Raw genomic sequence first — 27,171 nt, 5'->3', positions numbered from 1 at the left:
AAGATTTTTTTTTTTCACCCATACTTTTCTACACTCGTTTGTAGTTACTCTCACATGTGTATCTCATGATGTATGACGTATCTGATCCAACGAAGAGTATGTAATAAAGTATGTGCTCATACTAGAATATCTATTATGATATATATGTTGGGTATGTGATCATGCATAAAGTATGTGGACATACTTATTTTTATATACTAATACTAAGGTGTAATCATAATATTTAAAAAGGGATGCTTTTGGAATTTTTCATATATATCCTTAGAATTATTATATGAACATACTCAAAATGATAAATGTGTATGGGGACATACACACAGCAGTATACTGATAATGAGAGTAACTACACGCGAGTGTCGATAAAACTCGTCACACACACACACCCCACTGTCTGTCAACATGCAAACTTATTTAAAACTTATTGGAAAAGATGCTGAATTGCTGATATATTGCATGGACGTCATGGGTAGACCTCAATGATTGACCGAACGCCAAGAACTGGTGTTATCTTGTAGTCGCGGAATCCTGCTTCGAAGAAGATCTTCTTCCACTGGTTCTCATCTCTCTCAATGCCGTTGATAAACATGATGAACAGATCAAAGACGACCTGCATCTCTTTCCGCTGCTTGTCGGACTGTCCTGCACCAATCACAATATCTATGATTACCACCTTTCCACCTTTGTCTCTTGGAGCAATAGCTTCTTTGCAGTTCTTCAATATCTTGACACATTCTTCGTCGCCCCAGTCATGCAAGACCCACTACGAGAAAATAGAAAAAAAACTATATTTATCTTATAAAAAAATGTTTTTAGTTAAGTACAAATAAGCTAAAAATTGGAAAGAAACATATTTGTCTTATTAATATTTGGAAGCATATCAAAAGAGAAAATAGACCCGGAACCAGCCGACTATTGTATGTGAAACCGGTGATATCTGGTAAGGATTACCTTACTTGCTGCTGGTGCCATCTAACTTAATGTTTGCAAAGGATAGGAAAACTGTTAACTGTATATAGGCTGCTGGTTTGGTTCGGACTCCCGATGGGAAAGATACCTCAGCTTTTGGCCTGCCCAGGCACATGTGTACCAGCGCGTTTGTTTGGTGACGGGGCCTGTGTGAAACTGTAAAACGAAAACTTTACAAGCGAATCCCATGCCACCAACCAAATCTTGTCAGATTCTGCTTTTGCCAACCAGCCACAGAGCCACCATTTTCGTGCTAGCTGCCGGAGTTGGTACTGAGTCTTCTTCATACTGTTAATTTTGGATGGACCTTTGGAGTGTTTCCTAGTAGTGATGATTACCACCAAGGATGGAGACGAGAGGGAAAGGAGAGATAGACCAGTGGCTTAACGACTAATCCTCGATACACTAACGGGATATTAATTAGTTGGTACTTAATAATGGAGCATGGATTAATACATATTCAAGATAAATAAGAAGATAACATGCTAAACGACGACATACCTTGAGAAATATCATGCTCGCTGGTGGCACAGTCTCAAACATATTGCCAGCGATATAGTGCACGTTGGTGTCGTTGGGAGCATCTGCAACAACATGGCCAAGGTCTAGCACACTGCATTTCAGATGCGGGAACGCCTTCATGATGGCATGTGCCGCGGCGCCATGTCCCCCAGCGACGTCGATCAATGAGTCTACCCCGTGGAATACCTCCCCGAACTCGTTGACAACAATGTCCATGATGAATTCAGTGTCTGAGTTCATCCCGTTGTTGAAGAGCGCGTTGAACTTTGGGTCACTGTCGGCTAGCTCCCAAAGTGTGTGATCGTTCCTCAGCTGGAACATGCATGGTTCGGGCAGCTCACGCCGGAGCCACCCACCAAGCTCAAACAAGGAGGAGACGAGGGTCGATTGGAGTAACATAGTGGTGATGGGGGCCTGGTTTCGTGAGCCAACAAGGAGGCAGGACATCGGTGTGAGCGAGTAAAAGAGCTGCTCGCAGCTGCTAATGCCCGATCGTGTCTTTTGGGCGTTGAAGACACCAGTGGCCGTGAGCACGCGCATGAGGCGGCTCAAGCAGGGGATCTTGGCCGGAGGGACCATAGCTCTGGTGGCTATTTGGGAGAGGGTGGCACCGCCTCCATGGTGTTGGATGGTCTCGGCGATGCGGAGGTCTATGGCAGATTTGAGGGCCATGGACTTGACATAGGCGAATGTGTTTTGCCAGAGGTCAAGCTGAGCGTCAAGCAAGGCCTGGCCCGCTAGCTCCATGGTTCTATGCAACTGCTGCCGTCTCTTGTATATTGTGGTTTGCCATTTGTAGGTAGGGCCTCTTTATATAGATGTTGGCCGAGGTATCTTCATCAACCCAGACTGGACCAATGATCAGAAGTCTTCCAGAATGTCATAGCAAATTTCTATTCTTTTTTATTTTTAAAATCAATTTTTAGAAGCCGTTCCACCCAAAAAATACTTTATTTTTAGCTGCGAGAGGTAGGGACTATTGGTATATCTATCCTAAAAATACTATTTTATCCAACCCTTGTAAACACTTTTTACTATTGTAAAACTGAAGCTATCGCTAGGGTACTCGATGATATTACTTTCAAGTGGAAATTTACCAATCTAACTTTTGAACACTGTGTGCATACATATTCTCTTTGTAATTAATTTAATTTATCTTCAAAAAGGACACATATGAAAGTTGCCTGCTCCAACTGAACACGTGTTGCACATGTGCAGCTGCAGCAAATAAAAAACAGTTGCCATCTGATGGATTGCGCCCAATACGTTTCTTGTGACTCGCCGTTAGGGTACTCGGTGATATTACTTTCAAGTAGAAATTTACGAATCTGACTTTTGAACACTGTGTGTATAGATATTCTCTTTGTAATTAATTTAATTTATCTTCAAAAAGGACACATGAAAGTTGCCTGCTCCAACTGAACACGTGTGGCACATGTGCAGCTGCAGAAAATAAAAAACAGTTGCTATCTGATGGATTGCGACCAATACGTTTCTTGTGACTCGCTAACCACCACTAGCGCCAGCCACAAACTCCCATTCTGAAAAGTATTGGAACTTATGTATCCGCGCGTTTTATTGATCACCTCTTATATAGCATTGGATTTAAATTTAAATTCTTAAAAATTATATCAGATTATACATGGTCTCCAATGGAACCTGATCTTTTCTACTGCCGCAAGCACATGCACATACTACTACGTAAACGATTTGCAGAGGCGGATAAAAAGATATTTTTAGAGGCGGATACCTCAACCGCCCCAGCTTTTCGCAGCTAAAAGTAATTATTTGCAAGGGCGGGTACGTTATCCGCACCTAAAAATGCATTTACAAGGACGGGTCACCCCTCACCCGCCCCTACAAACCCATTTCCAGGAATGGGTGGCACCTCTGCCCATATCTAGAAATGGATTTGTAGGAGCGGGCGAGGGGTCACCCACCCAATAAAAAAATAAAAAAATCCGGCCCACGGGCCGCCGCCGGGGCCGCGCCACGCCGGCCACGTGCGTGTGGCTGCCCGCTGCGTCCGCTCACGCCCCTCCGCAGGCCTCGCACACCGTCGTGCCCGCCGCAGCCCGCCCGCTGCCGCCCGCCGCGCTCGACAGGACCCCCGGGGGAAGCCGCGCGCCCGCCGCCGGTGGCCACCGCGCATCAACTCCCATCCACAGGTCGCGCCACGCCGGCCGCTGCGCGTCTAGCCGCCCGCATCTGGCAGCTCCCATCCAGAAGCTGCGGCGGTGTCCACGAAAATGAGGTTGTGCTCGAAGCCGAAGGAGTAGGGGCACTTGCGCAGGAAGTCCGCCGGGGAGCTCCGTCGCCTCGCACCGTCGTCCGAAAAGGAGCCTGCACCGAGCACCACCGCTTCGCGATGCCGACCGCCGGTAGACCGCGGCAAGCTCTGACACCTCGCGTTGCTGTCCACCGGGCCGTGCGCGCCATCCGGCGGAGCAGGCGGTTGATGGGCTGGATCTCGGGGACGGGGCTGGAGATTGGATCTGGCGGTGTGATGGGCAGCAGTGCGATAGAGATGAGGAAAAGTAGAAGAGATAAGGCAGGTTGTGAGATGGGGGAGAAGGAAAAAAAGACTGGGAGCAGGGGATGTGGGCCCAATGATCCTTCATGCAGCCAATTGCGTCGCAGATTTTGGAGGCACACGAATCATCCCCATCCAACGCACACCACCGTGTCTCACCTGCATTAGTAGGGGTTGGTGCCGCCTCCACCCGTCCTTAAAAATGAATTTGTAGGAGCAGGTGAGGTCTCACCCGTCCCTACAAATAATTTTTCAATTTAATTTAAAAAAATTATTTAGTTCATTAAAAATAGCAAAACACTTTAAAAAATGTGAAATTTTTATCAGAACATTATTGTGACCTGTATAATTTAGGAAAAATACCAAAATCTAATTTGAGTATCCATATTAGTTCAAGATGTGGAAAACACAATGATAGCTCCCACACTAACTTTTCTCATACAAATTAAGGCTAAATTTATGTTTTTCAAACATTTAATTATTAGATACAATGAAATATATTTGTCATTTTTTTCTAGTTTTATAGGTCAGAATAGTTCGATTGTACAAATTTCACAATTTTTTAAGATTATTTGCTATTTATTTTGCATTAGATGATTTTTTGGAATAAATTGGAAAAATATTTGTAGGGGCAGGTGACGCCATCACCCGCCCCTACAAATGCATTTCTAGCGGCGGGTGATGCCATTACTCGCCCCTAAAAATATTTTTCTATTTTATCTGAAAATTTCTTTAATTGTTTACATATAGCAAAAACAAATTAAAAAATGTGAAACTTCTGCACTATGGTAACCGTGAACTATAGAATATAAAAAAAATATGCCAAGTATATTTCAATGTATATAAATGTTAAGATTGTGGAAACTTCAAAGTATGACTTGAGTTATATGTGATACTGTATAGTTATAGCCATTAGAGAAATTGTAATAATTATTTGGACCATTAAATGACCTTAAATGAAAATTTTGTCAACTGCAAAGTTTTAGATCTCGTAATTCTCTATAATTTTGGTATAAAGTTTGACTTCATCCGAAATCATATGAGAAAGTTATGATTTTTTTGTGTGGAATCATTTCTAAGGGCGGGCCATGCCATCACCCGCCCCTAAAAATGGATTTATAAGAACTGGTGAGGCCATTACCATTCCCTACAAATGCCACCATTTCAGGGACGGTTCATGGCGTCACCCGCCCCTAAAAATTTTAGAGGTGGGTGACGCCATGAACCACCCATAAAAATGGCGATCATTTTGAGGAACCGGTGAGAGGATGACCCGCCCTTAAAAATATTTTTCTAGGGGCGGGTTGGATGCTACAGTAACCCAACTCTATTTATAGTAACAGGTGCAATTTTAGTCTGCCCTTGAAAACAAATCGAGGTGTTCCTACAAATTATTTTTGTAGTAGTGAACGAAGCATTGATAACATCCATCCATCCATCGCTACGGAAAATACTTTTATAGTATAACCTGGATATAGTTAAAAAAGTGATACTTGATATATTTTTGCAACTATCTTTGTAGTAGTCCCCTTTGGTCCCGGACTCAAACGGCGATCGGGACAAATGTGCCGGATCAAAGACTTGTTCTGTAGTAGTGTGGGGTAATGGCTTTACTACAGCTGGCCGTAGCTTTATCTGTAGAGATGCACTCTTTGCATCCATTGGCTCACACATCAACTACTCTCATTTTTCCTTTAGTATACATCGCATTGAATTCTAACTAGGTGTATAGTTCGCGCATTTGCACGGCTAGTATTGAAAATTCAAAAATTTGCATCTCATTGTATTCTTACTTAAAAATTATACTATTTTTTTACCATACATTACCCTGTCCATTATCGTAAATTATGTCTTATTGTTGGTTAAAACAATTCAAATATTATCTACCTATAATAACAATTTGATTTGTTGAGGTTTAATAATATTATGCATATAATTATTCTTATTTTCATTTTATTTTGATTGATTGTTGTTAGCTTTAGTTTTTATTAATAGTATATATATTTAATTTTTCATAATGGCATTGGTGGGTGATTTTTAATTAGGCACAGGGGTATTTTAGACTAATTTTTATCATAATGGCAGTAGTGGGTAATTTTTATTTTTCTATTTTTCTTCAATTAACGTGAGAATTTCTAGACATTGAGAGTGAACGTGGAGCCTCCGTTTGTTGGCCAAATAATAACATAATAGATTCTGATTGGAGCAGGGATCGCACCCATCGATGTTAAGATATGCTTGTGTAAAGATTGGCTAGCTCCATCTGTTATAGTTTATATTCAGTTTGTTCTAATCTTTTCTAGTAAGTTATGCTAGTTTATCTTCTTGTTGTGCAAGATGTACGTGCCACGCCTGGGGTTTTTTCTAGCAATATTAACATGGAGCTGAGAGCCTGTGAAGGTATCTTGTTACACTAAATTCACATGTTATCATAGCTCAACTTTATCCATGACGAGTTCCAATTCCTCCGCATCTGCTGCTGCTCTATCACTAGGCTATTCAATCACCGAGAAGCTTTTTCAAAACAATCATCCTCTATGGAAGGCTCAGGTCCATTCAGTGCGCAAGTGGTGCACTACCTCAACTCGACGATGGAACCACCGCCGACGACCATCACCAAGGCCGACACGACAACTGAGGAAGTCGACAACCCTGACTACGACTCCTGTATTGCGAAGGACCAACAGATACTCAACTACCTACTGTCCTCATCAATAGATACCCAAGTTGCTATGTTGTTTTGAGTACTGCTTCTTTTTTGGGATGAACCGGTACCTAAGACTTATCCATAGGTTCCATCCACCTCAAAAATACTGGTATGAAGCATATGTACTAGTTCATCTTCATACCAGTACTTTTGGGGTGGAATTTTGGCGTGTTTTCTAGTAGTGATACGAACAATGAAGCAGTTGATTGCACTAGTATAAGACAAACCTCTCTTTCTTTGGCATGATGGATAAAACCACTAGCATGGATGATATACATAAGTTCCAACCCATTTTTATAATGGATTTTATGCCTTTGTGGCTGTCTGGATTGCACGCTAGTGGTGCACGTGGTTAGCGGGTTACAACAAATTAAACTAAAGAAACAAGATGACAAGCATGACGGTACCATAAGAGGTCGCAATCCATCACCCTCGCAACCCACGTGCTTGTCAGCTTGTAAGGGCATGTATAATAGTTATACAACATTCGTCTATATAAATCCATGTAAGCAAAATAATCTGATGTGGTCATTATCAAATGAGAAAAGGGTATGTTATTATTTACTATCTCGTCTACTGCTTTGACTCATGCTCCCATGCAAAATAAGATCGACTAGAGTATATATTAAATATCACATAGACAATGGCTGTCTAAACTGTTGTAAAGTTGTCTATTTAGTTGTCTATATATGTCAAATAAATAGAAACCGTCTGAACCATTATACATGCCGTAAGCTTGTGTCCCCGTCATCCATGCCACCCACGTGCTTGTCATGCACGCCACGGTACCGTCATGTTTATCAGCTGTCCTTGTTCAACTTATAGTAACCCGCTACCCAAGTGCACCACTAGCATGCCAGCTAGGCAGCCGCAAAGGCACAAACTTTATTTTTAAAAAGAGGTTGGAACTTATGTGTATATATCGTCCACGCCAGCGGTTTTATTGATCACCTCTCTTTAGGTTCGGATTCTTTTCATTTCATATATATGAACACTTTAAATGACCACCCATTGAGAGAGATTGGCTACCACAGTAGGAGGGTCAAGCAATGAAGGAAAATCAAAGCAACCAAATATTGCACGCGGTCCATATGCATATTATGTTATTCACTACGATAGTGATTGGTTGGAATGCAACCTAGCACTGTTTGGCTGACTGCACAGCCCACGAAGCTAGGCTCTAACTATGCGAAAGTCCCTCTCAGCCTGGCTCAGTGGAAAGGAAATCGATCTGTGCTTCCAGGTTGTGCAGCTTGCTTTGCTCCCGTCGTGACCCCCTTCATGGGCCGATTTACCTTCCTCTTCGCATTTGTTCTTGGACTCACCGAGCTCCGATCCTCTTGGATTGCTAGGCCGTCCTCGCTGCGCTGCCTGTGCCCGCATCATTCTCCGCTTCGCTGCAGGGCTGCAGATGTAATCTAAACTGCCGGGTCCGGGTCCTGCTGCCCCACCAAGGTTTTAAATAGACTGGTATAGCTGCTAGAAAGGGCAGCCGATATGATATTGAGCCACTAATACTGACTATAGTCCGATAAACACTGCAATATACCCTACTCCTAAATACCTTAGCCGGTGATATAAAATCTTAATCCAAGCTGCGGGAGAAAAACTTCAGTCTCTTTGTTGACCTGTGCGCCAAGAGCAAAGCAGGCTGCAGAGGCCCACTCATAGAGCGGAGGCAAAGTGGAGGGTTACAGAGTGTGTTCAATATTTGTTGAATATCTGTATAGTTTGGTTACGATTGGAATTGAATTGTAATTTGATAGGTTAAGGATAAAGTTTGGATCGTACTTTGTATCCCTATAGCCCATAAATATGAGGACACTACTATGTAACTGAGAGACGAGTGAAACGACTTGGGTGGCAAGTGTGCGCTGCAGCGTTACCGCGGTGGTCCCGGGATGCCGGTGTAGCTATTGTTTATGGGGAGGAGTGTCTGTAGTCATGCTCCGATGATGTAGTAGGCACATCGCCAAACCTCGTTAAAAACATCGTGCACTTGGTGTCATTGTCGTATGTGTGATCTTGTGATTTGGTTTTGCATTCTAGGGTGATCGGTTCTGTGCTATTATTCTAACAAGTGGTACCAGAGCCAGATTCAGGGCAGATGGGCATGTTCCACATAGTGCAAGGTCGCACAAGCTGTCCGGGAGGTATAGGGCGCAAGGTGGAGCATGACAGCAATCGACGACTTGATTGGTGGTGTTGAACATTTCGGTCGGGTGGCTCGAACCGTCAAATGAGCCACAATCAATAGGGATGCATCCAGATGTTGAGATCGAGCGGCTGGTGGCTACTATTCGATAGGGGCCGGTTAGACGTGATGACCAGGTTCGATAGTACGGCCTGAAGACATCGTGAATAAATACGAAGGCTTTGACTTGCGATCAGACTGACGGTTGGTTGGTTGTGATCGATGTGGTCGTTCCAGATTAAAGGTGGAGCAACAGTGATGGTGGCGGAAGTCATGGTAGACTCAATGTTGATGGCGGCAGTCTATTGTGTGTGGCGCCGGAGCAGGAATGGATGATCGTGTGATGCTCAGCCAGCGCTGCACTCACGTGGGGCTCAATCGCCGCAGTCAGGACGGCATGCGCTGGTGCAGCAAGAAGGACAAGCAGATCATGGTAAAGAAATGATGGATCAGGAAGCGTGTGCAAACAGGACTCCGAGAAGGTATACCGTGATCAGGAAAACAGATTGCATGCATGTGGATTATAATCATGCAAGTACGTGCATGTTGGATTCTTTTACAGATTCATATGCACGTAGGGGGATTTGCCTACTCGGAACTCGTGTGGAGATTGCCAACCTAGTGGATCCACGATGCAACGTGCACGTCATGGTCAACGCTAGGGCCCATCTATCAGCCTACCCGAGGAAGATGAGGTCGGGGGAGGCTCACTGGGAGTCAGCTGAACCTGGATTGGAAGAAGTTCTTGTGCACTTCGCAGAAGTGTGCCTCCTACGCCTCCTGATTAACTCCCACACATGCATTTGACAGAAACCAACCTCCTCGAGTATAAATAGGGCTCTCCCCTCACCACCTTAATACACACACTTCACACCAACACATACCTCAAGGCTCTCCCTCTCTTGCTCTCTTAGGCTAGTGGAGCTAGGCTAGTACTCTTTCTTTGGTGAATCAAGTCATTTCTTGGGGTCGTCGAGCAATCCGCGGTCTCTAATATGGCTTTGTATTCAACTTGTCAACTTTCTGTCCATGCGCTATCCCTTAGAACAGTCTATGCCTATGAGTAGTCCCGCTGTCCTGGGTCTGACAAGCCCCCGAGCTCTTCATAGCTGAGTCCTGCAAGCGTCGAATACTTGATGAGGCATCTTTGTGTACTTCAAGTAGTCAGAATATGCTTCTGCTTGCTTCTGGGTCTTCCTTTAAGTACATCGAGTAGTCTTCCAGGTACTTCCGGTTGCTCCGAGGCTTAGAGGTGCTCAAACCCCAAAATCTTGATCATATATGGTGCGCGAAGTACTCGCGCTCCAAATAGAGTAGCCCCCGAGCCTTAGGTTGAATCGTAGAATATTAGGTTGAGGGTCACTTCAGTCTTTCTTCTTCTTTTATTTTCCAAAAAAAATTGAAAAATAAATCTCTGAATATCCTGCAGCACCCGAGCCTTAAATCTAAATCCCATATCTTGTGGGTAGCCCCGGAGCTAAGATTTGGAATTAAGGATCTAATTCGCGGTATCTGATTTTATTCGAAAAATATCAGCAAGTATAATCAGATCCGATCCGATATCCAAAAGATCTCTTTTTCAGGTAATGTCCCAGAAAAATAATACGATTAGACATACCACACTGATTACACTTGTGATGTCCTCGAAAAATAAAACCCGGGATGGTTATCTCTTTATTGTGCATTCATATGGTGATTCACTGTATGGGAATCCGCCCTATTACACTCGTGACTGCTGTGTCTGTAGTGTCACGGGTTGCGTCCCAGTGAAGCCCACGCGGCTATCAAAGGCGAGCAAGAGCTCTTATCAGGAGAACATATCCACTGAAGACATGCTTCTCAGTTGGTATTCTTGTTTAGAAAACTCTCACCCTCCAGACATTTGTAGAATTTCCTGCAGCAAAATATGCTAGAAGAGTACTTGCGAGTGACAAGAGAAGTCTCTGCTGTCCAACCCTGCAACCCCACTGCTCTCATCGGGTCCATTCTGGACATCATCCCCCGCAACTACCCTGGAGAGAGGTTCTTTGTGGACGGGTTGCATCTAGTTGTGTCATACTCTTGGGATTTCCAAGATGGAAGTACCCAAGAACTGACATCTTTGGTGAGGAGACTTAATCTTGTCACAACGTATTCAGGGAGAAGGAGAATTTTCTTTTTAAGATGCAAGAAGAGGACTTGCGTGGTGCTTACTGTAACCTGCCTACTTGCTCTTGAAACTTTTCTCCCAGCATACGAGTATCATTATTCCCTTAATGGGAATAACAAGTTTGGAGCTTTGTAACGGCCTTAGGCCGATGTAGCTGCAGCTGTCCTCGTATAGGAGATCCAGGAGGTGAGCGTGCAGGTCTAAACTGTTGTAAAGCTTATAATAAGTACTAGAATTGAAATATCAAGCAGTTTATTACTTCAGTGTATTTTTCTTTTATCTAGAATGTAATCTCAGAAAAGAAAAATTCATGTCGAGTAGTTATTATGGGATTTGAGTGTTTTCTTCTTTCCGGAATGTAATCTTAGAAAAAGAAATGTCTCAGAAAAAATCCCATTTTTACCGCAAACGGTAACTGACTCACACTCCCTGATATTTACCATTTTGCTACCGCCACTTATTTTTAAGAGAGCGGTGAATTAGGTTTTACCCCACCAGCCGCCATTTTCCTCTTTTCACCAGATTAGATCTGTTCTTGCTTTCTCTTCTACTTCCACATCTTCTCTTTCCCTTGTGCTTTCTTTGTTCCCAATTCTTGGGAGTGGTAGCCATTGTATGCACATGAAGCGTCTAGTGACATTCCGCATGGCTCCTAAGAAGTTGACGAAGGGGAAGGAGGCGGAGGCCGGACCTACCCACGACGAGGGATGGTTGCCAAGTAAGTATTCAAAATCTGAAATGAAATCCCTTGTTGGGGAGGGTCTTTTGCCTTCTAGATCTGTGATCCAGTGGCGTCCAACCTTGGGCCACGACCATCTGTATGAGAATACGGGCGAGATTGTCGCTATTGCTCCTAATTTTGAACGAGGGTTGGGGCTTTCTTGTTCTAATTTCTTTTCTGGGCTCCTGTATTGTCACGGGATCCAGCTTCGTCATCTTACCCCCAACTCGTTTGTTCATCTTTCTATCTTCCAACACTTGTGCGAAGCTTTTCTGCGCATCGAGCTACATTTTTAGCGTTTTCGCCATCTCTTCCATCTCAAGCCCCAGCCAAACACTACCAAGATAGATGTAGTTGGTGGTGTGGGCATTCAGCTTAGGCAGGGGATAGATAAGGTTTACATCCCCTACAAACTATCGGGTAAAGTAACCGATTGCAAGCCAAAGTGGTTTTACATCAAAAACCATGGCAAGACTCTTCCGGTGATTACTCAAGGGCCACCGATTATTAGGCTTGAGTGGAAAGAAGCCCTTGGGTACCAGCCAAATTCCAGATTTGCTCAAGTTAATTGCAAATCTGAAGCAAAATCAGATAACAGAAGAGGCTGTAGCCTTTGATTGGATAAAGCGTAGAATTCAGCCTCTCCAAGCTCATGTAACCTTTGGCTTTGAGTATCAAGGTGCAAGTGATCTATCGCGGTACTCGGACAAAGAGATCTCCAACGGAGAAGCTCTGCGTCGAGTGTAGCGACTATTTGAGAAGGTGGAACATGTACCTCACCTACTCGATATGTTTTCAGCATCGAATCCTCCTAAAGAGGTATGTGAAAAGTAGTCGATTTGCTATTCGAGTACTGTCTCGTTGTAGATGTAACATATCTGACAACTTCCTTTTCTGTTTTTAGAATGATGTGAATGTATATAGGAGCAGCCCTCCTTTGCCAGGCATATATGGCCTCTTTTTCTTTCTTCCTAGCTCTTATGCACCACCTTTGCCGGATTCTGAAGACTCTTCAGGAATCGAAGGATTTAGTTCTGATGATGAATCTGATAATGCAGCAGCTGGAGAGGTGGAGAACATGGGACAGAGCCCCAGCCCGAGCGATACCGCAGTAGCTGATCACCCGAAAGGCACTCGATCAGCTGTACGAAAGCGTCGGGCCTCGTCTCAGCCTAGCAATAATACATAAGCTTAGCTTATTTTGCAATCGAGTACTTTTCAGAGTTTCGTCGAGTTGCTTTTCTCAAGTTGTGTTTTCTTTTTTTTTAAGTCCGACGGACATGGTGCCACGGACTTCATCATTTAGGGTGGGATCGACACTCCCTTACACCTGAGTGGACCCGTTAATGGGGGCAAAAAACTATCCCACCACAGAAGACTGCGCTGGCGGGTAGTTCCACAGGAACTGGCGTCACCCACGGAGAGAAGGGCGCTGGAGGTGGCAAGGCATTAATTGTCGGGCCTCTCCCATAGTTGTCAGCACCGAGGAAGCTCTCCATGAAGAGAGCACCCGCGTAAGTATTTTGATACATGTTTTTTGGGCTTCTGTTACAATGTCGAGTACTTTAACCCTGACATTTTTGTAGTGACGTGATCCTGGGATTTGGGGGGGTCTAGTGGGAGTACTTCTACAGCCCCCAAGCCTACAAGCGATGATCTTGCGGGTGTCTCTAAGGCACACACTCGATCTGCTAAGGACATGGCGGATGCCATGCTACTGGTTTCACCATTACCTGATACATAGCAGGAGGAGCGGAGGCAACAGGAGGAGATCCTTACAGGTGAGTCCATTATGCCCTTTCGTCCAAGTTCGAATTTTTTCTGTTTGTTCGGCTTTTGACCCGAAATTTTTTTCCATAGGTCCTCAAAATCAAGAGGATCCTGTGGTTAAAATTGGAGGTGTCGCGTGTGGAGGTGTAACTTGTGGTGGGGGCAAATACCTCTATTACTCCTTCAGGAGATGCACAAGAGGATTAAGCTTGCACGAGAGAACATGAGCCTTGTGCAGAAGCTTCTGGCGGTAAGTAATCGTGTGATCGAGTACGTAATTTTTGTAGATCGAGTAGTTAGATACTGATCATTTTCTTTTGTGTATGTAGGAGCTGGTGGAGCAGGGGGGCAGCGGGCCCCAGGACACTTCAGAACTACTCGCTCTGAAGGAACAAGTGTCTAAGCTCATAGCCGAAAAGGCTGCTCTTGTGGAGAAGAACAAGAAAATCTCCAAAGAGAAAAGTGGTTAGTGCTTGCCTTTATAAAGCAGTCGACTAGTTTAATGCATCTGGTATTTATAAGAATTTTATTTAACCAAATACGCAGCAGTCCGGAAATCGTTAAAGATTCAGGAGAACACGGTGCTTGATCTAAAGATTGTTATGTATCATAACGCAGATGAAATTGGAAAGCTTCAGAAGATCAAGGATGATTTTGACAAGGAGATGCTTGAAGCGTTGCAACAAGTGAAGTACTTGTCGGACTCCAACACTGCGCTGCAACAAGAACTCGACAAATTGAAGGTTTCAGCCCAGGCTGTGGTCGACATGGTGGAGATACCCGAGGACAATGCAGAGGCGCCGCTCTCCTTGGCAGAGAAGCTTCGAAGAGTTCCACAAGGCGTATTGCAGTATGTCTCGGCGACCACCCGACAATACGTTTCCCACGTGCTCGAGTTGGTGTAATCCTACTAGCCACACAGGCCTAGGATCTGCTAGGCAAGGTCATGAAATCCGACTGCGATGATGAAGGGCAGTTCGAGTAGTACCTTCTTGAGGTCTCGCCGATAGCTGATGGGATAGTGGGCAGCCTGGAGAATGCCTGATCTTCTGTGCTTTAATTTATTTGAAAAATGGGCCTCTGGAGCCTCAAATACTTTTGTGTCTTGTACAAATATTTAAATTTGCCTTGCATTGAGCATTTGTTAATATTAGAGGGACTGGCAAGTCATTGGTGATCGAGTAGTACTTGCATGTCTTTGGGCGAGTACTTTAAGTTTGGCAGCAGTGTGCCTACTCGACTTAATGACAGAAATATGATATCTGTCCTATAGTGTACTCCGACTCATTCCTTAGATAAGGATGGGCCAAAGTTTTTAGCTTTACTCGAAAGTCCATTGAGTGGATTTTTCTTCATGAGAACTGGAAAAGCTTCATAGTGCTGACCGGTTAGGATTGAATTTCGTGAGATTAACCAAGTGTGAAAAGCACTAGAAGAATAGTCTGGCCATAGCCTGAAGGGGATTTCCTTTTAAGGAAATATATTGTATAGCTGCCCAGTTGGGTTTACACCTCGTAAGGTTAGCCAAGTGGGAAAAACTATAAGAGATCTTGGTAAGTTCTATGACTTGAAATCTACTCGAGGGTCGAGTAGAGCGTCCTATTCAAGGACTGGGGTAATTTCCAAAGTTGACCCAAGTGGGACTAACTTTGGAGATATCCAAAACATACTCGATCCATCGAGTACGGTGTCCTACTTGAGGACTGGAGTAACCTCAAAAGCTGACCGATTAGGATTAACCCCGTTAGGTTACCCAAGTGGGACTAACTTTGGAGGCACTCCTAAGCTAGGGCGTAGCCTAAGAACTACTCGATAGTTGTCCCATGTCTTAAGGGATGACAAGAGACTTGAAATAGTTCCAGAGGAGGGAGTAGGTCGTGCTTGAGAGGGAGAGCCAAGTAGTCGATTTAGATGGAAATCAACTTTATTTATAACTGTCGCGATTACAGGGATTGTAAAATGACAAACTCTGACTCTTAAGACCTACCCCTTGCCCATAGTAATAAATACTTGAGCAATGGTTTACATGACTAAATAATATGAAATATTTAGAGGTAATTCTAATCAACAAGGTAGTCGACTAGATTTTTTGCAAGGTTTCGCTCAGCAGAGGTGCTCCGAGAACTTTGTGGAGTGAGTTGCACTCGAAGACCGTGTGAGAGCTTTTTGGGTGCATGAATTACTTGCGTTGGAGCGTCTTGTTGATCTTGTCCCCTCCAATAGGCGCATCTGCACGGTGCTGACCACGAGACTTGCCCTGAGGATCAGTACTCACATGCTTGCGCTTCTTGAAGGATCCTAAGACATGTGATGGGATGCAGTAGTTGGAAGAAGGGCTATAGGCCTCTATCTCCTCATGCTTCTTTTTCCTTGAGATGATCACATTGTGTGCATCACGTCCAATGTTGATCACATTGCAGAGATCGCTGTTGGAGTAGTCGTAGTTGTCGCCCTGCTGTTCTTGTCGACGATCGGTGTCACGCTGGCACCTAAACGCCCTCTTTTGATTGCGCACGTGGTAGCACTCGTAAAGATCCTCCGCCACAGGCTTGTCTTCCAGCTGGATGGTGACCGTCACGGCTGGTGGAGCTAAGAGCGGGTCTTGCTTGATAGTAGTCTTGACTTCGGTGATTGCCGTGGGAGTGGCTTCAATGTTGTCAGAGAGGTACTCGTCGTAGTCATCAGAATTGTAGTCATCGAGGTTGAGGCGCTCAATCGAATCATCATCTGATTCATGGAGCTCGGAGATGCGAACCATGAGGATTTCGCGACAGAGATCCTCGACCTCTTTGTCTTTTCTGCTTCCCGGCGGGTCTAATGGGGCACCTTCCTGGAATGGGAGCTCATCGATCTAAGGGCCAGAGGTCTCAACGGATCAATTTTTGAGCCCCTGCTCTTCCAGGCGTACTGTCCGCCCTTCCGGTGTTGCATATATGACCAAGTTGGGCAAGGAGACCTGATCGGACTTGGAGTTTTTAGCCGAGTTTCTAATGGCTTCTGGTGTTTTGGAAGTTCCTTTTTGCTTCTAATGCTTGACTTCCTCCCAGAGGATGTCTGCCATGTGTTGATGAGGGCATGCCCCCAGAGCCTACTCAAGTTACACATAAACATGTTTATGATAAATCAATTACACACAACCGTGCAAAAATACTCCAAAAAGAGGTGAACTCACTCCTATCTTAAACTAACTTCAATATATTTGGGAATGTTATACTGCCTAAATGTTCTATATTGATTCTACTTAGGCATGTACATAAAGAAGATTGGAACACCAAGCAATCAGACATGTTTAGGTCATATCTAGGTTCTGGTAATATTTTGAGAACCATATCCCTAGTATAACTCTCTGTGGAATTAATCCTAGTCAATAGCTTGATGATTTTGTTAATTTTATAACCCCTGATGCTTAAGGAAATAGAATCTGCAAATTTTACAGTACTGAGTAGACGACGTTTAGATACTCCTGTAAATTTTATAGCACCAGAACCCTTGACAATCCTTCTGTGAAAAATTGGGAAGTAATTAGGGTAATCTGTTTGCATGAATTTATATGATTAAATGCTCTATAGTTAGATGCTGAAATTTGCACAGTAGATGCTGGAATATCTGAACTGTTCTACATTAAATTTTTATCACTAGCTCTTGAATAGATTTTATGTTATGAAATTGTGAAAGCATGCTATGTTTTAATGTTGAAAATGGAAACCAACCCACACACTCATTCATGAAGAAACATAGTGATAAATACTACTCCATAAATGACTGCCCAGTAAAGAAATTCACAAAGATCATCTTTATGTTATTTTGTTGGACTACAACTTTATCGTGAAGGAAAGGAAATATTTAACATGTTGTAACTTACAATATTGCATTGCATATAGAAGCGGTTAATCTTGCTGACGGAGATTACGAGCTGGTTCCCGCGGACTCTTGTGTTACTTCGGAGGTTAATCTGAATTGCACTAACTTAGCTCAAGACCTGGGCCAAGCCCCAGAGGTTCCTCTACCTGACAGTGCCCAAGAAGGCAAGCCCCGGTGCATAATCCCATTATTTTCAGAGTTATTATTCATCTAACTATTCATATGTGTTGTAATAATTTTATTTCTATATTTATGTTTCTAGGAGTTGATTGAAAACCTTAGATGCATAATCCCTAGGTACCTATGTTTGGTCTCCGGATCTTTTTATCGACTAGTTGCCCCGCTAACTAGGTACGGTAGAAGTCGAGTGGTTTCCTGCCTCTCGCAAGCATATAGGATTTGACTGACTCTAAATTTCTGCTGAAATATCAGGACAACGGGCGGGGTTGTGTAGTTGTGATACCCCGCTGGTGTAGTAAAAAATGGTTAAGGTCGTGGTGTATGGCTCATCTCGTTAAGCGTTTGAAAGTACTAGCCACATACCGAGAAATATGGTAATCGGTAAGCTTAAGTATCTGATCGTACCAGCACATGGAACGTTGGTAAACCCTGCTGGTAGAAGTAGGTTTTATTTTTGTCGGGGAACCTGGTGCAGAGTGGTCGGACTCTGTAGTCGGGGAGCGTACCCCGTATCCATGGACTGGAGAAGGAAGGGGAATAGTAGCGTGGGCGAAAGCGAAGTCGATACCCATGCGTGTGGTTTGGGTTCCCCATTTTATAAATATAAAGAGTTATGGTCATATTTCGCACTTAAGGACTGTCAAAAGTCAACAAGGAGCGATCCGGACGGCAGCTGAAGCGGACCATTCTAGGCCGTGGTAGAATCTGTTGGGCCGGCGCTCTCGGCCCGAGCGTCGTGGCGCGGGTTATTTTCTCTTGGCGTCTGATGTCGTGGTGCCCTCCTTGCTTCTTGCCTCTGATGTTGTAGCCTTGCTGGCATCTTGGTGCGTGACAAAAAAAAAAAGACAAGGCAAGAGTTTCATTAAGGAAGTCCCACACAAAAGCAGCCACCGGGCACTGAAAAAGGATATGATCCGAGAAAGCTCTCCACTTTTCGGTGCCTGACCACTTCTGTTTTTCAGTTGGACAGCAGATTGTATTCTATTAGTGAAGGCCATCCGAAGTGTTGACACCCAAAATTGGCATGTTCAGATTTACTTGAAAGTCTAGGCAAACTGGTCAAACCTGTTTTATAAACCGATCAGATCGGCCTGGATAAAATTTTCAAATTGCCAATTGGACTGCACCATTACGTACAACTTGTCTATACAATTGAAATGTATATATGGAACATCCAATTTGGAGTCCGGATGAGCAAATTATGTCTCCAGGAAGACTTGCACCTGAGTCTGACCAGTTAGACCGGTCCAGGGGCGGTCAGACCGGTTTGTGGACCGGTCAGACCAGTCTAAATATGCCAATTTGAGTTAGGAGTTGTACTTCTGACATAGGATATGTACGGATATGTAAGAGTTTCGACTCCTAATAGGTACAGACCTCCCCATTTTATAAATATAAAGGGCTATGGCCAATTGAGATACACCTAATCCAACAAAACAATATGAATTTACCTTTTTACTCCTAAACCCTAGTTTCTCTTCCAACTTCCCCTTGCTGCTCATCTACTTATTTTCATGACCATAGATAGTGTTCTAGGCTTGCTGTTCGACCTTGAGCACATTGGCGACGTCCATGCCTTGACGAGGTTCCTCTCGGGTGAGAGCTTCGACGATCTTTGCTAGTTTGTTCGTAAACTTGTTGTTCTTTATCACGTAAGTGCCACTACTACAGAAAGTATTTTTTACCACCATCGTTCCCATGGCTAGAGCCGGCGGTGAAAATGGAATCAGTTATCACCACCGGCCCTAGCGACGGGTACCGCCAGCTTTAGTTATAGGCCGGCGGTGAAAATGGAACAGCTCTCCTTTTTATAAATTCACTTGTCTGCTTTGTGTAATGAACATGGCCCCATTTAGGCCATTTTGAGTGATTTTGGTGATCGAGTGACAATGCAATCAATGGGACTAACGAGTTTGCGAGATCATAGTTGTAGGATTTCTTAGGTCCCTTGGATGGAGTCCAAACTATATCCGAGACGTCCAATTCATCATTGAGATGTCCAATTCACCGACAAGACGTCCAAACCACAGTAGAGACACTCAAGTTGCAGTGAAAAAATAGAGATAGAATATGTTTGGGGTGTCCAAATTACTGCTGCGATGAATTGGACAAAAAGCAAGGATGAAGCAGAAACCTCAGAAGGGATCGGATTAACCATTGTGGCGTCGGACTATCCAACAACCCCTCCGTCGGACTATACGATGCATCACATCGGATCAATACTGACAGGACTCAGAACACTATTGCAAATCTCTAGTGCAATCGGATGACCTAACGCATGGATTCAAGAGGCGTCGAACTAAGGGTTGGAACAACATCCAGAAAGTCTGCTACCCCAAGTTGGAAAATCTGCTTTAGGACCGGATGACCAGACGCGTGGTATTCTGACCGTCGGACTAACCATCGGATCAATGATCAGAGACGTTGTCTTGAAATTCAAATTTAACTTTCAGCACCGGATGATCCGACGCAAGGTTTGAAGGCCGTAGGCCTAATATGTCGGATAAATGACATCAGCAAAGGTTTCAAAGTGTAATGGCTATTGTGTTGAACATAGTGGGGTCGGATGATCTGACGCCGTGTTCACAGTGCCGTCGGATTATCCGGCGCCTATGCAGAAAAAGGCATAACAGCTACTCATCGGCTAATCTGAGTTGGTGGCTTATATAAGCGTCTCTCCCCGGCCATTTTGGAGTTGCTGGAGTTCAGAGAGACCCTAGACATATTGAAGAACATCTCCAAGCCATTCAAAGAGTAAATTGCTCACATCCTTAGGTTTAGTGCTAGATTAGCTCTTGAGTGAGTGAGTGAGCAAGATTTTATGCCTTGTGCCTTGGTTCTAGGAGAAGACCACCTCTTGTACCCGGTGTGTCAGTCCCTTGGAGTCTTGGTGGCTCGCCGGCAACGTCATCGACCCTCCGGATTGGTGTGGAGCGGCGACGACACCTTTGTGCGGGGGACGTGGAGACCCCCACCCTTCTTGGTGAAGCTCCTTAGTGGAAAGCGGGATCAAGTTGACCGTGATTGTGTTAATGGAAGAGACTTGATTGCCGGAAGCAATACTCTTTGTGAGTGCTTCAACAATGTGAATGTAGGTGTGCCTTTGTGGCTAACCGAACTACGGCATAAATCCTCGTGTCAAAGAGTTTGCTTCCTCTCATCTCTCCTTTAAGTTTCCGCATTTTATATTGCAACTTTTTTGCCTCTACTTTTCTAGAGTAGTTTCTTGATAGGATTGGCTATAGGTTGTATAACTTTTTTTGGATGAGGGTTTTCACACTAGATGAATCGTAGTTGCACATCTAGATAGCATGATCTAGTTTACGTTTTGTGCAAATTAGTTGGAACTTGATGTTAAGGTTTTTAGTTCGCCTAATTCACTCATTCCCCCTCTTAGGCTACGGCACCCGATTCCATTCACTTTGCTTCATGCATGTCCTTGAGCTTTTGGTCCAAAATATTCACAAAATGGAATAGTACAATGCTTTTAAATATTGTTGAGGAGTATGATTCATATAGTTTTCAAACATTGCTGGACCCTGAAACATGCTATGATCATGTTTATAGAAATAGTATCACAATTGCAACACCGATCTACTGAATCAATCTTTTCTTGTGTCATGGCGATGCAAAAATTGGTTCTGCAAAGCAAGGGAAAGAATTTGAGGAATTGAGGAGTGAGCTACTGCTTCCTAGCGCCCTCATTAGTCCTACCGCTGCCGGACATCTGCTCGATTAGTCTTCGTACTCATTAATTTGAATAATTCTTACTCATTTCAATTGTGGTGAGGTGTGCCCACTTGATCCGAATTGTTTTCTACTAATTTATGGGCAATTTGGGTTAGAGCAAGAGCAACAGCAAAGCAGTACTAGTTGCTTGCAGGATTGTCCGCTAAAAAAAGATTGCTAGCAGAGATGCAGCAAATGCAGCTGGGGTGATGAAAGGAGTATCGCAGCATCCCTGGCCCCACTGGCAGAGACACGCCTCAAATCCACCCAATCCCCAATCCAGCTGCCTACCCTCGATGTACTCTGCTCCACCTCCACCACCCCGCGTGGCCTCCCTACGCCTTCCCGACGACGCCCGCGCCCGTTGCCCGCCGCGCCGCCGCCAGAGCTCCGGCCCTTCTGCATCGCCGCCGCCACCCTTCCCAGACGCGGCCCAGCGACCACTCCCTACCACGACGTCGGCTTCGATGCAAACCCCGACGCAGCCTGGTGCAGGAGTGCTTCACCACCTCGCCCACCAAGTGCTCGACAGATTGCGTCAGCTAGGTAATTGCGGCACTGAAGCCTGTTTATCTTTAGTAATTCTTCGATGCTTATGACTAGTGCTCTAGGTTGTTGTGAGGATGTGATTAAAAATACATGCTACGCACCTGTAAAGGGTATTAGGTCAGCAAGGTTTTGGATCATTCACATAAATGAATTCCAGTATGTAACAAATTTTATATAAATTTCCCTTACTGTGTTAGCGAGGGAAAGTTACATGTACAAGGAACAGATCACAAGGTTGTCAATGAGTAGTCTGTCTACTCTTATCTTGCGCTTTTTGCTTCATCCTCCCTTCCTGTGCTAGATCTTCTTTGCTGGCCTTACCCGATCAGAAAATTGGATCGCTCCTCTGCCCTGGTTATACATCTTGCTTATTTCTGCAGATTACTTATTACTATATTTGTACATGTCTTTCGGTGCTTCTGTATCTCATGATTGTTTTCTCTTGCAAGCTTTGTTGAGAAATTGTAGCTTGCCTGGTTATCCTTTCATTTAGTACATATATCTTGCTTGCCGGTCTTACAAATAATTATATGAAAACTTTACTTACAAAAAACTTTCTAAAAATAGAACATGAGTTATTCTAAATTTCTAACTAGTTATATCTGTATGTCGATGGTTGAGCTTGAACATATAAGTTTCTGAGTAGCCCAGGTGTTAGATTATTTACCATGCAACCTTTTTGAGATGCTGGTGGAAATTCTGTACAAACTTTCATGATGATCTGACTGGCAACTGCAAGTAACTGTTCTCTTTTTAGTTCTAAATCTGAAACAACAAACTTGGTATAGCTCTGTTGCAAATGTCAACTGTGAAGAAGAAACCAGAGTATGCATTTTCTATTCGATGTATGGACATGTGACACTTTATATTTGATGCATTTTACTATGTGAGATTGACTTGCATTCATTATTTGTACATGTGAATCATATTATTATAAATATCATTGAAATATGGTTTTATTGTGAAAATTAAGCTGGAAAAAATATTACCTCGGCAAAAAGGTTATCACGGCTTGTAGATGGGACCAACGGTGATAAACCCATTTTCACCGCTGTTCCTCTAGCCATAGAGGAACTGGCAGTGATAAACCCATTTTTACCTCCGGCCCATATTACGGGCTAGCGGCGATAGTCTGTTTTCAACGCCGGTTCAAAAACCAGTGGTGAAAATAGTTATTTTCACCATCGATATTTCACCATCGGCACCTAAACAGGCGGTGAAAATGGGTTTAGGACCGGCGGTGAATATCAATCTGTAGTAGTGTGTGTTAGTTATCCTTTGCTAGTTTGCTCGTAGACCATGCCGTCTTCCATCAAACGATCGATTCTGTCAAAAAACCCTATGAAACCGGCCTGACAGATTTGCTCAACCGGTCTAACTAGGCTGCGTGGCCTCGCTGCCCTTCGGTTCGTTTGTGACCCGCACGCTTGAGTGCTCTCGTGTGTTTATCGAAATTTTGTATCAACACAAAGAAAGATCTGAATTTTTAGAGGGATCTTGAACTTACAAACCTGCATCATCATCTCGTCCCTCACACCACCAAAGGTCATGGGTCATGGCTATGTACAGGGATCTAGTAGAGAATTTGCCATTTCTCTCAAGATCGCAACATCTCTCGCTCCCCGCTACAAAAGTGACCTGGCAGGCTCACCATCTCCACCAATCTGCGCCACTCCAGAGTCTCCATCTCGTTTATTGACCTCTTAAAATCTTTCGCAAAAAAAAAATATTGACCTCTTAAAATTAATTGTTACACTGCCCACCGCACAAACTTCCTGCACCGAAATGTTAGGCTCACTACAGTATTTAAACTACTGAGCAAATTCTACCTTGAGAGCAGAGTCAGCAACCACACATCTTCCCTGAAACTAGTTTGTGCTCCTTGTTTGATCTTCATAACTCTACCTACTGAAACCACTTTCTTAAACCCATCGAGCCTTTCCAGAATTGTGAACTTGTCTTTCTGTGAAGCTGAAAGATGCTTTTTTTTTTCACCCATACTTTTCTACACTCGCTTGTAGTTACTCTCACATATGTATCTCATGATGTATGACGTATCTGATCCAACGAAGAGTATGTAATAAAATATGTGCTCATACTAGAATATCTATTATGATATATATGTTGGGTATGTGATCATGCATAAAGTATGTGGACATACTTATTTTTAGATACTAATACTAAGGTATAATCATAATATTTAAAAAGGGATGCTTTTGGAATTTTTCATATATATCCTTAGAATTATTATATGAACATACTCAAAATGATAAATGTGTATGGGGACATACACACAGCGGTATACTGATAATGAGAGTAACTACACGCGAGTATCGATAAAACTCGTCACATACACACACTCCACTGTCTGTCAACATGCAAACTTATTGGAAAAGATGCTGAATTGCTGATATATTGCATGGACGTCATGGGTAGACCTCGATGATTGACCGAACGCCCAGAACTGGTGTTATCTTGTAGTCGCGGAATCCTGCTTCGAAGAAGATCTTCTTCCACTGGTTCTCATCTCTCTCAATGCCGTTGATAAACATGATGAACAGATCAAAGACGACCTGCATCTCTTTCCGCTGCTTGTCGGACTGTCCTGCGCCAATCACAATATCTATGATTACCACCTTTCCACCTTTGTCTCTTGGAGGAATAGCTTCTTTGCAGTTCTTCAATATCTTGACACATTCTTCGTCGCCCCAGTCATGCAAGACCCACTACGAGAAAATAGAAAAAAATATATTTATCTTATAAAAAAATGTTTTTAGTTAAGTACAAATAAGCTAAAAATTGGAAAGAAACATATTTGTCTTATTAATATTTGGAAGCATATCAAAAGAGAAAATAGACCCGGAACCAGCCGACTATTGTATGTGAAACCGGTGATATCTGGTAAGGATTACCTTACTTGCTGCTGGTGCCATCTAACTTAATGTTTGCAAAGGATAGGAAAACTGTTAACTGTATATAGGCTGCTGGTGGTTTGGTTCGGACTCCCGATGGGAAAGATACCTCAGCTTTTGGCCTGCCCAGGCACAAGTGTACCAGCGCGTTTGTTTGGTGACGGGGCCTGTGTGAAACTGTAAAACGAAAACTTTACAATCGAATCCCATGCCACCAACCAAATCTTGTCAGATTCTGCTTTTGCCAACCAGCCACAGAGCCACCATTTTCGTGCTAGCTGCCGGAGTTGAACACTGAAGCTATCCCTGTATCGATTCCCTCCACGTGCCATCTATCCGCGCCTCACCAACGGGTCTACTATCAACCTCCCATCCATCCATGGATTCCACCTTGATTCCGCCCACCTGCTCCACTAGAAAACACACCATTCGCACTAGTTGGAGAGAGAGCATTAGATACCGATTTTCCAATTGGTACTACGAAACTGAGACTAAAAGCATCGGTCTTCATCACCGGGTAAAACACCTAAGGCTCTTTTCAGTATTGGGTGAAGATTCCACGATACCGGAGCAGTTTTGGCCAAAAAATATATGAAACCTAGGAAGAGGCCCACACACATGAATTTTCACACGAAGTATGCGCGCGTGCAGTTGCTAGAATTCGAACTCAAGATCTCTTGTCTCGCATGTACCTTCATTACCATCTCACCTACACTTTACTTGTGATGGGAAGAGATATATTTTTCTTTTGAAGTAACTTATAGATGAGCCTCTGGTACCGGGTGGTAACACCACTCGGTACCAAAAGGTATCAATAGCTACCAGGTGGTGTTACCACTCGGTACTAATATAGAAGTACCGAGTGGTAACTGGTAACACTACCCGGTGGCTATGGATACCCTTAGGTACCGAGTGGTAAACAACTCTTGGTACCAAAGGTTTATCCATGGGTTCTATCCACTCCAAAAGTATCAGCATGAAGAAGATTTGTTATATATGCTAGCATTGGTACTGGGTCTTCTTCATACTGTTAATTTTGGGTGGACCTTTGGAGTGTTTCCTAGTAGTGATGATTACCACCAAGGATGGAGACGAGAGGGAAAGGAGAGATAGACCAGTGGCTTAACGACTAATCCTCGATACACTAACAGGATATTAATTAGTTGGTACTTAATAATGGAGCATGGATTAATACATATTCAAGATAAATAAGAAGATAACATGCTAAACGACGACATACCTTGAGAAATATCATGCTCGCTGGTGGCACAGTCTCAAACATATTGCCAGCGATATAGTGCACGTTGGTGTCGTTGGGAGCATCTGCAACAACATGGTCAAGGTCTAGCACACTGCATTTCAGATGCGGGAACGCCTTCATGATGGCATGTGCCGCGGCGCCATGTCCCCCAGCGACGTCGATCAATGAGTCTACCCCGTGGAATACCTCCCCGAACTCGTTGACAACAATGTCCATGATGAATTCAGTGTCTGAGTTCATCCCGTTGTTGAAGAGCGCGTTGAACTTTGGGTCACTGTCGGCTAGCTCCCAAAGTGTGTGATCGTTCCTCAGATGGAACATGCATGGTTCGGGCAGCTCACGCCGGAGCCACCCACCAAGCTCAAACAAGGAGGAGACGAGGGTCGATTGGAGTAACATAGTGGTGATGGGGGCCTGGTTTCGTGAGCCAACAAGGAGGCAGGACATCGGTGTGAGCGAGTAAAAGAGCTGCTCGCAGCTGCTAATGCCCGATCGTGTCTTTTGGGCGTTGAAGACACCAGTGGCCGTGAGCACGCGCATGAGGCGGCTCAAGCAGGGGATCTTGGCCGGAGGGACCATAGCTCTGGTGGCTATTTGGAAGAGGGTGGCACCGCCTCCATGGTGTTGGATGGTCTCGGCGATGCGGAGGTCTATGGCAGATTTGAGGGCCATGGACTTGACATAGGCGAATGTGTTTTGCCAGAGGTCAAGCTGAGCGTCAAGCAAGGCCTGGCCCGCTAGCTCCATGGTTCTATGCAACTGCTGCCGTCTCTTGTATATTGTGGTTTGCCATTTGTAGGTAGGGCCTCTTTATATAGATGTTGGCCGAGGTATCTTCATCAACCCAGACTGGACCAATGATTAGAAGTCTTCCAGAATGTCATAGCAAATTTCTATTCTTTTTTATTTTTAAAATCAATTTTTAGAAGCCGTTCCACCCAAAAAATATTTTATTTTTAGCTGCGAGAGGTAGGGACTATTGGTATATCTATCCTAAAAATACTATTTTATCCAACCCTTGTAAACACTTTTTACTATTGTAAAACTGAAGCCATCGCTAGGGTACTCGATGATATTACTTTCAAGTGGAAATTTACCAATCTAACTTTTGAACACT

The 27,171-nt window shown here is 43.9% G+C and overlaps 2 protein-coding genes across 2 annotated transcripts; both read right to left on the bottom strand.

Annotated features, from left to right (window-relative positions):
- Positions 1–237: 237 nt before the first annotated feature.
- LOC120685498 (O-methyltransferase ZRP4-like) lies at positions 238–2,270 on the bottom strand. The gene is made up of 2 exons (XM_039967462.1): positions 1,468–2,270; positions 238–760 (listed from the first exon to the last, which is right to left on the bottom strand). The coding sequence occupies exons 1-2, from the start codon at positions 2,233–2,235 to the stop codon at positions 461–463; spliced, it is 1,068 nt and encodes a 355-aa protein (XP_039823396.1). The 5' UTR covers positions 2,236–2,270; the 3' UTR covers positions 238–460.
- A 21,822-nt stretch (positions 2,271–24,092) lies between these two features.
- LOC120685499 (O-methyltransferase ZRP4-like) lies at positions 24,093–26,834 on the bottom strand. Its single transcript, XM_039967463.1, has 2 exons — positions 26,034–26,834; positions 24,093–24,607 (listed from the first exon to the last, which is right to left on the bottom strand). The coding sequence occupies exons 1-2, from the start codon at positions 26,799–26,801 to the stop codon at positions 24,308–24,310; spliced, it is 1,068 nt and encodes a 355-aa protein (XP_039823397.1). The 5' UTR covers positions 26,802–26,834; the 3' UTR covers positions 24,093–24,307.
- Between the last annotated feature and the right edge of the window lie 337 nt (positions 26,835–27,171).

This window comes from Panicum virgatum, chromosome 8N, assembly GCF_016808335.1.
Source record: "Panicum virgatum strain AP13 chromosome 8N, P.virgatum_v5, whole genome shotgun sequence".
Classification (NCBI taxonomy): Eukaryota; Viridiplantae; Streptophyta; class Magnoliopsida; order Poales; family Poaceae; genus Panicum; species Panicum virgatum.
Note: the sequence above shows the minus strand (reverse complement) of the source record. Positions and strands in the feature narration are given on the sequence as shown.

Excerpts from the sequence above, each read along its gene's own strand:
- LOC120685499 (XM_039967463.1), bottom strand. The coding sequence starts at position 26,801 with ATGGAGCTAGCGGGCCAGGCCTTGCTTGACGCTCAGCTTGACCTCTGG. Across the intron at positions 24,608-26,033 it reads CGAGCATGATATTTCTCAAG|TGGGTCTTGCATGACTGGGG; the intron begins GTATGTCGTCGT and ends ATTTTCTCGTAG.
- LOC120685498 (XM_039967462.1), bottom strand. The coding sequence starts at position 2,235 with ATGGAGCTAGCGGGCCAGGCCTTGCTTGACGCTCAGCTTGACCTCTGG. Across the intron at positions 761-1,467 it reads CGAGCATGATATTTCTCAAG|TGGGTCTTGCATGACTGGGG; the intron begins GTATGTCGTCGT and ends ATTTTCTCGTAG.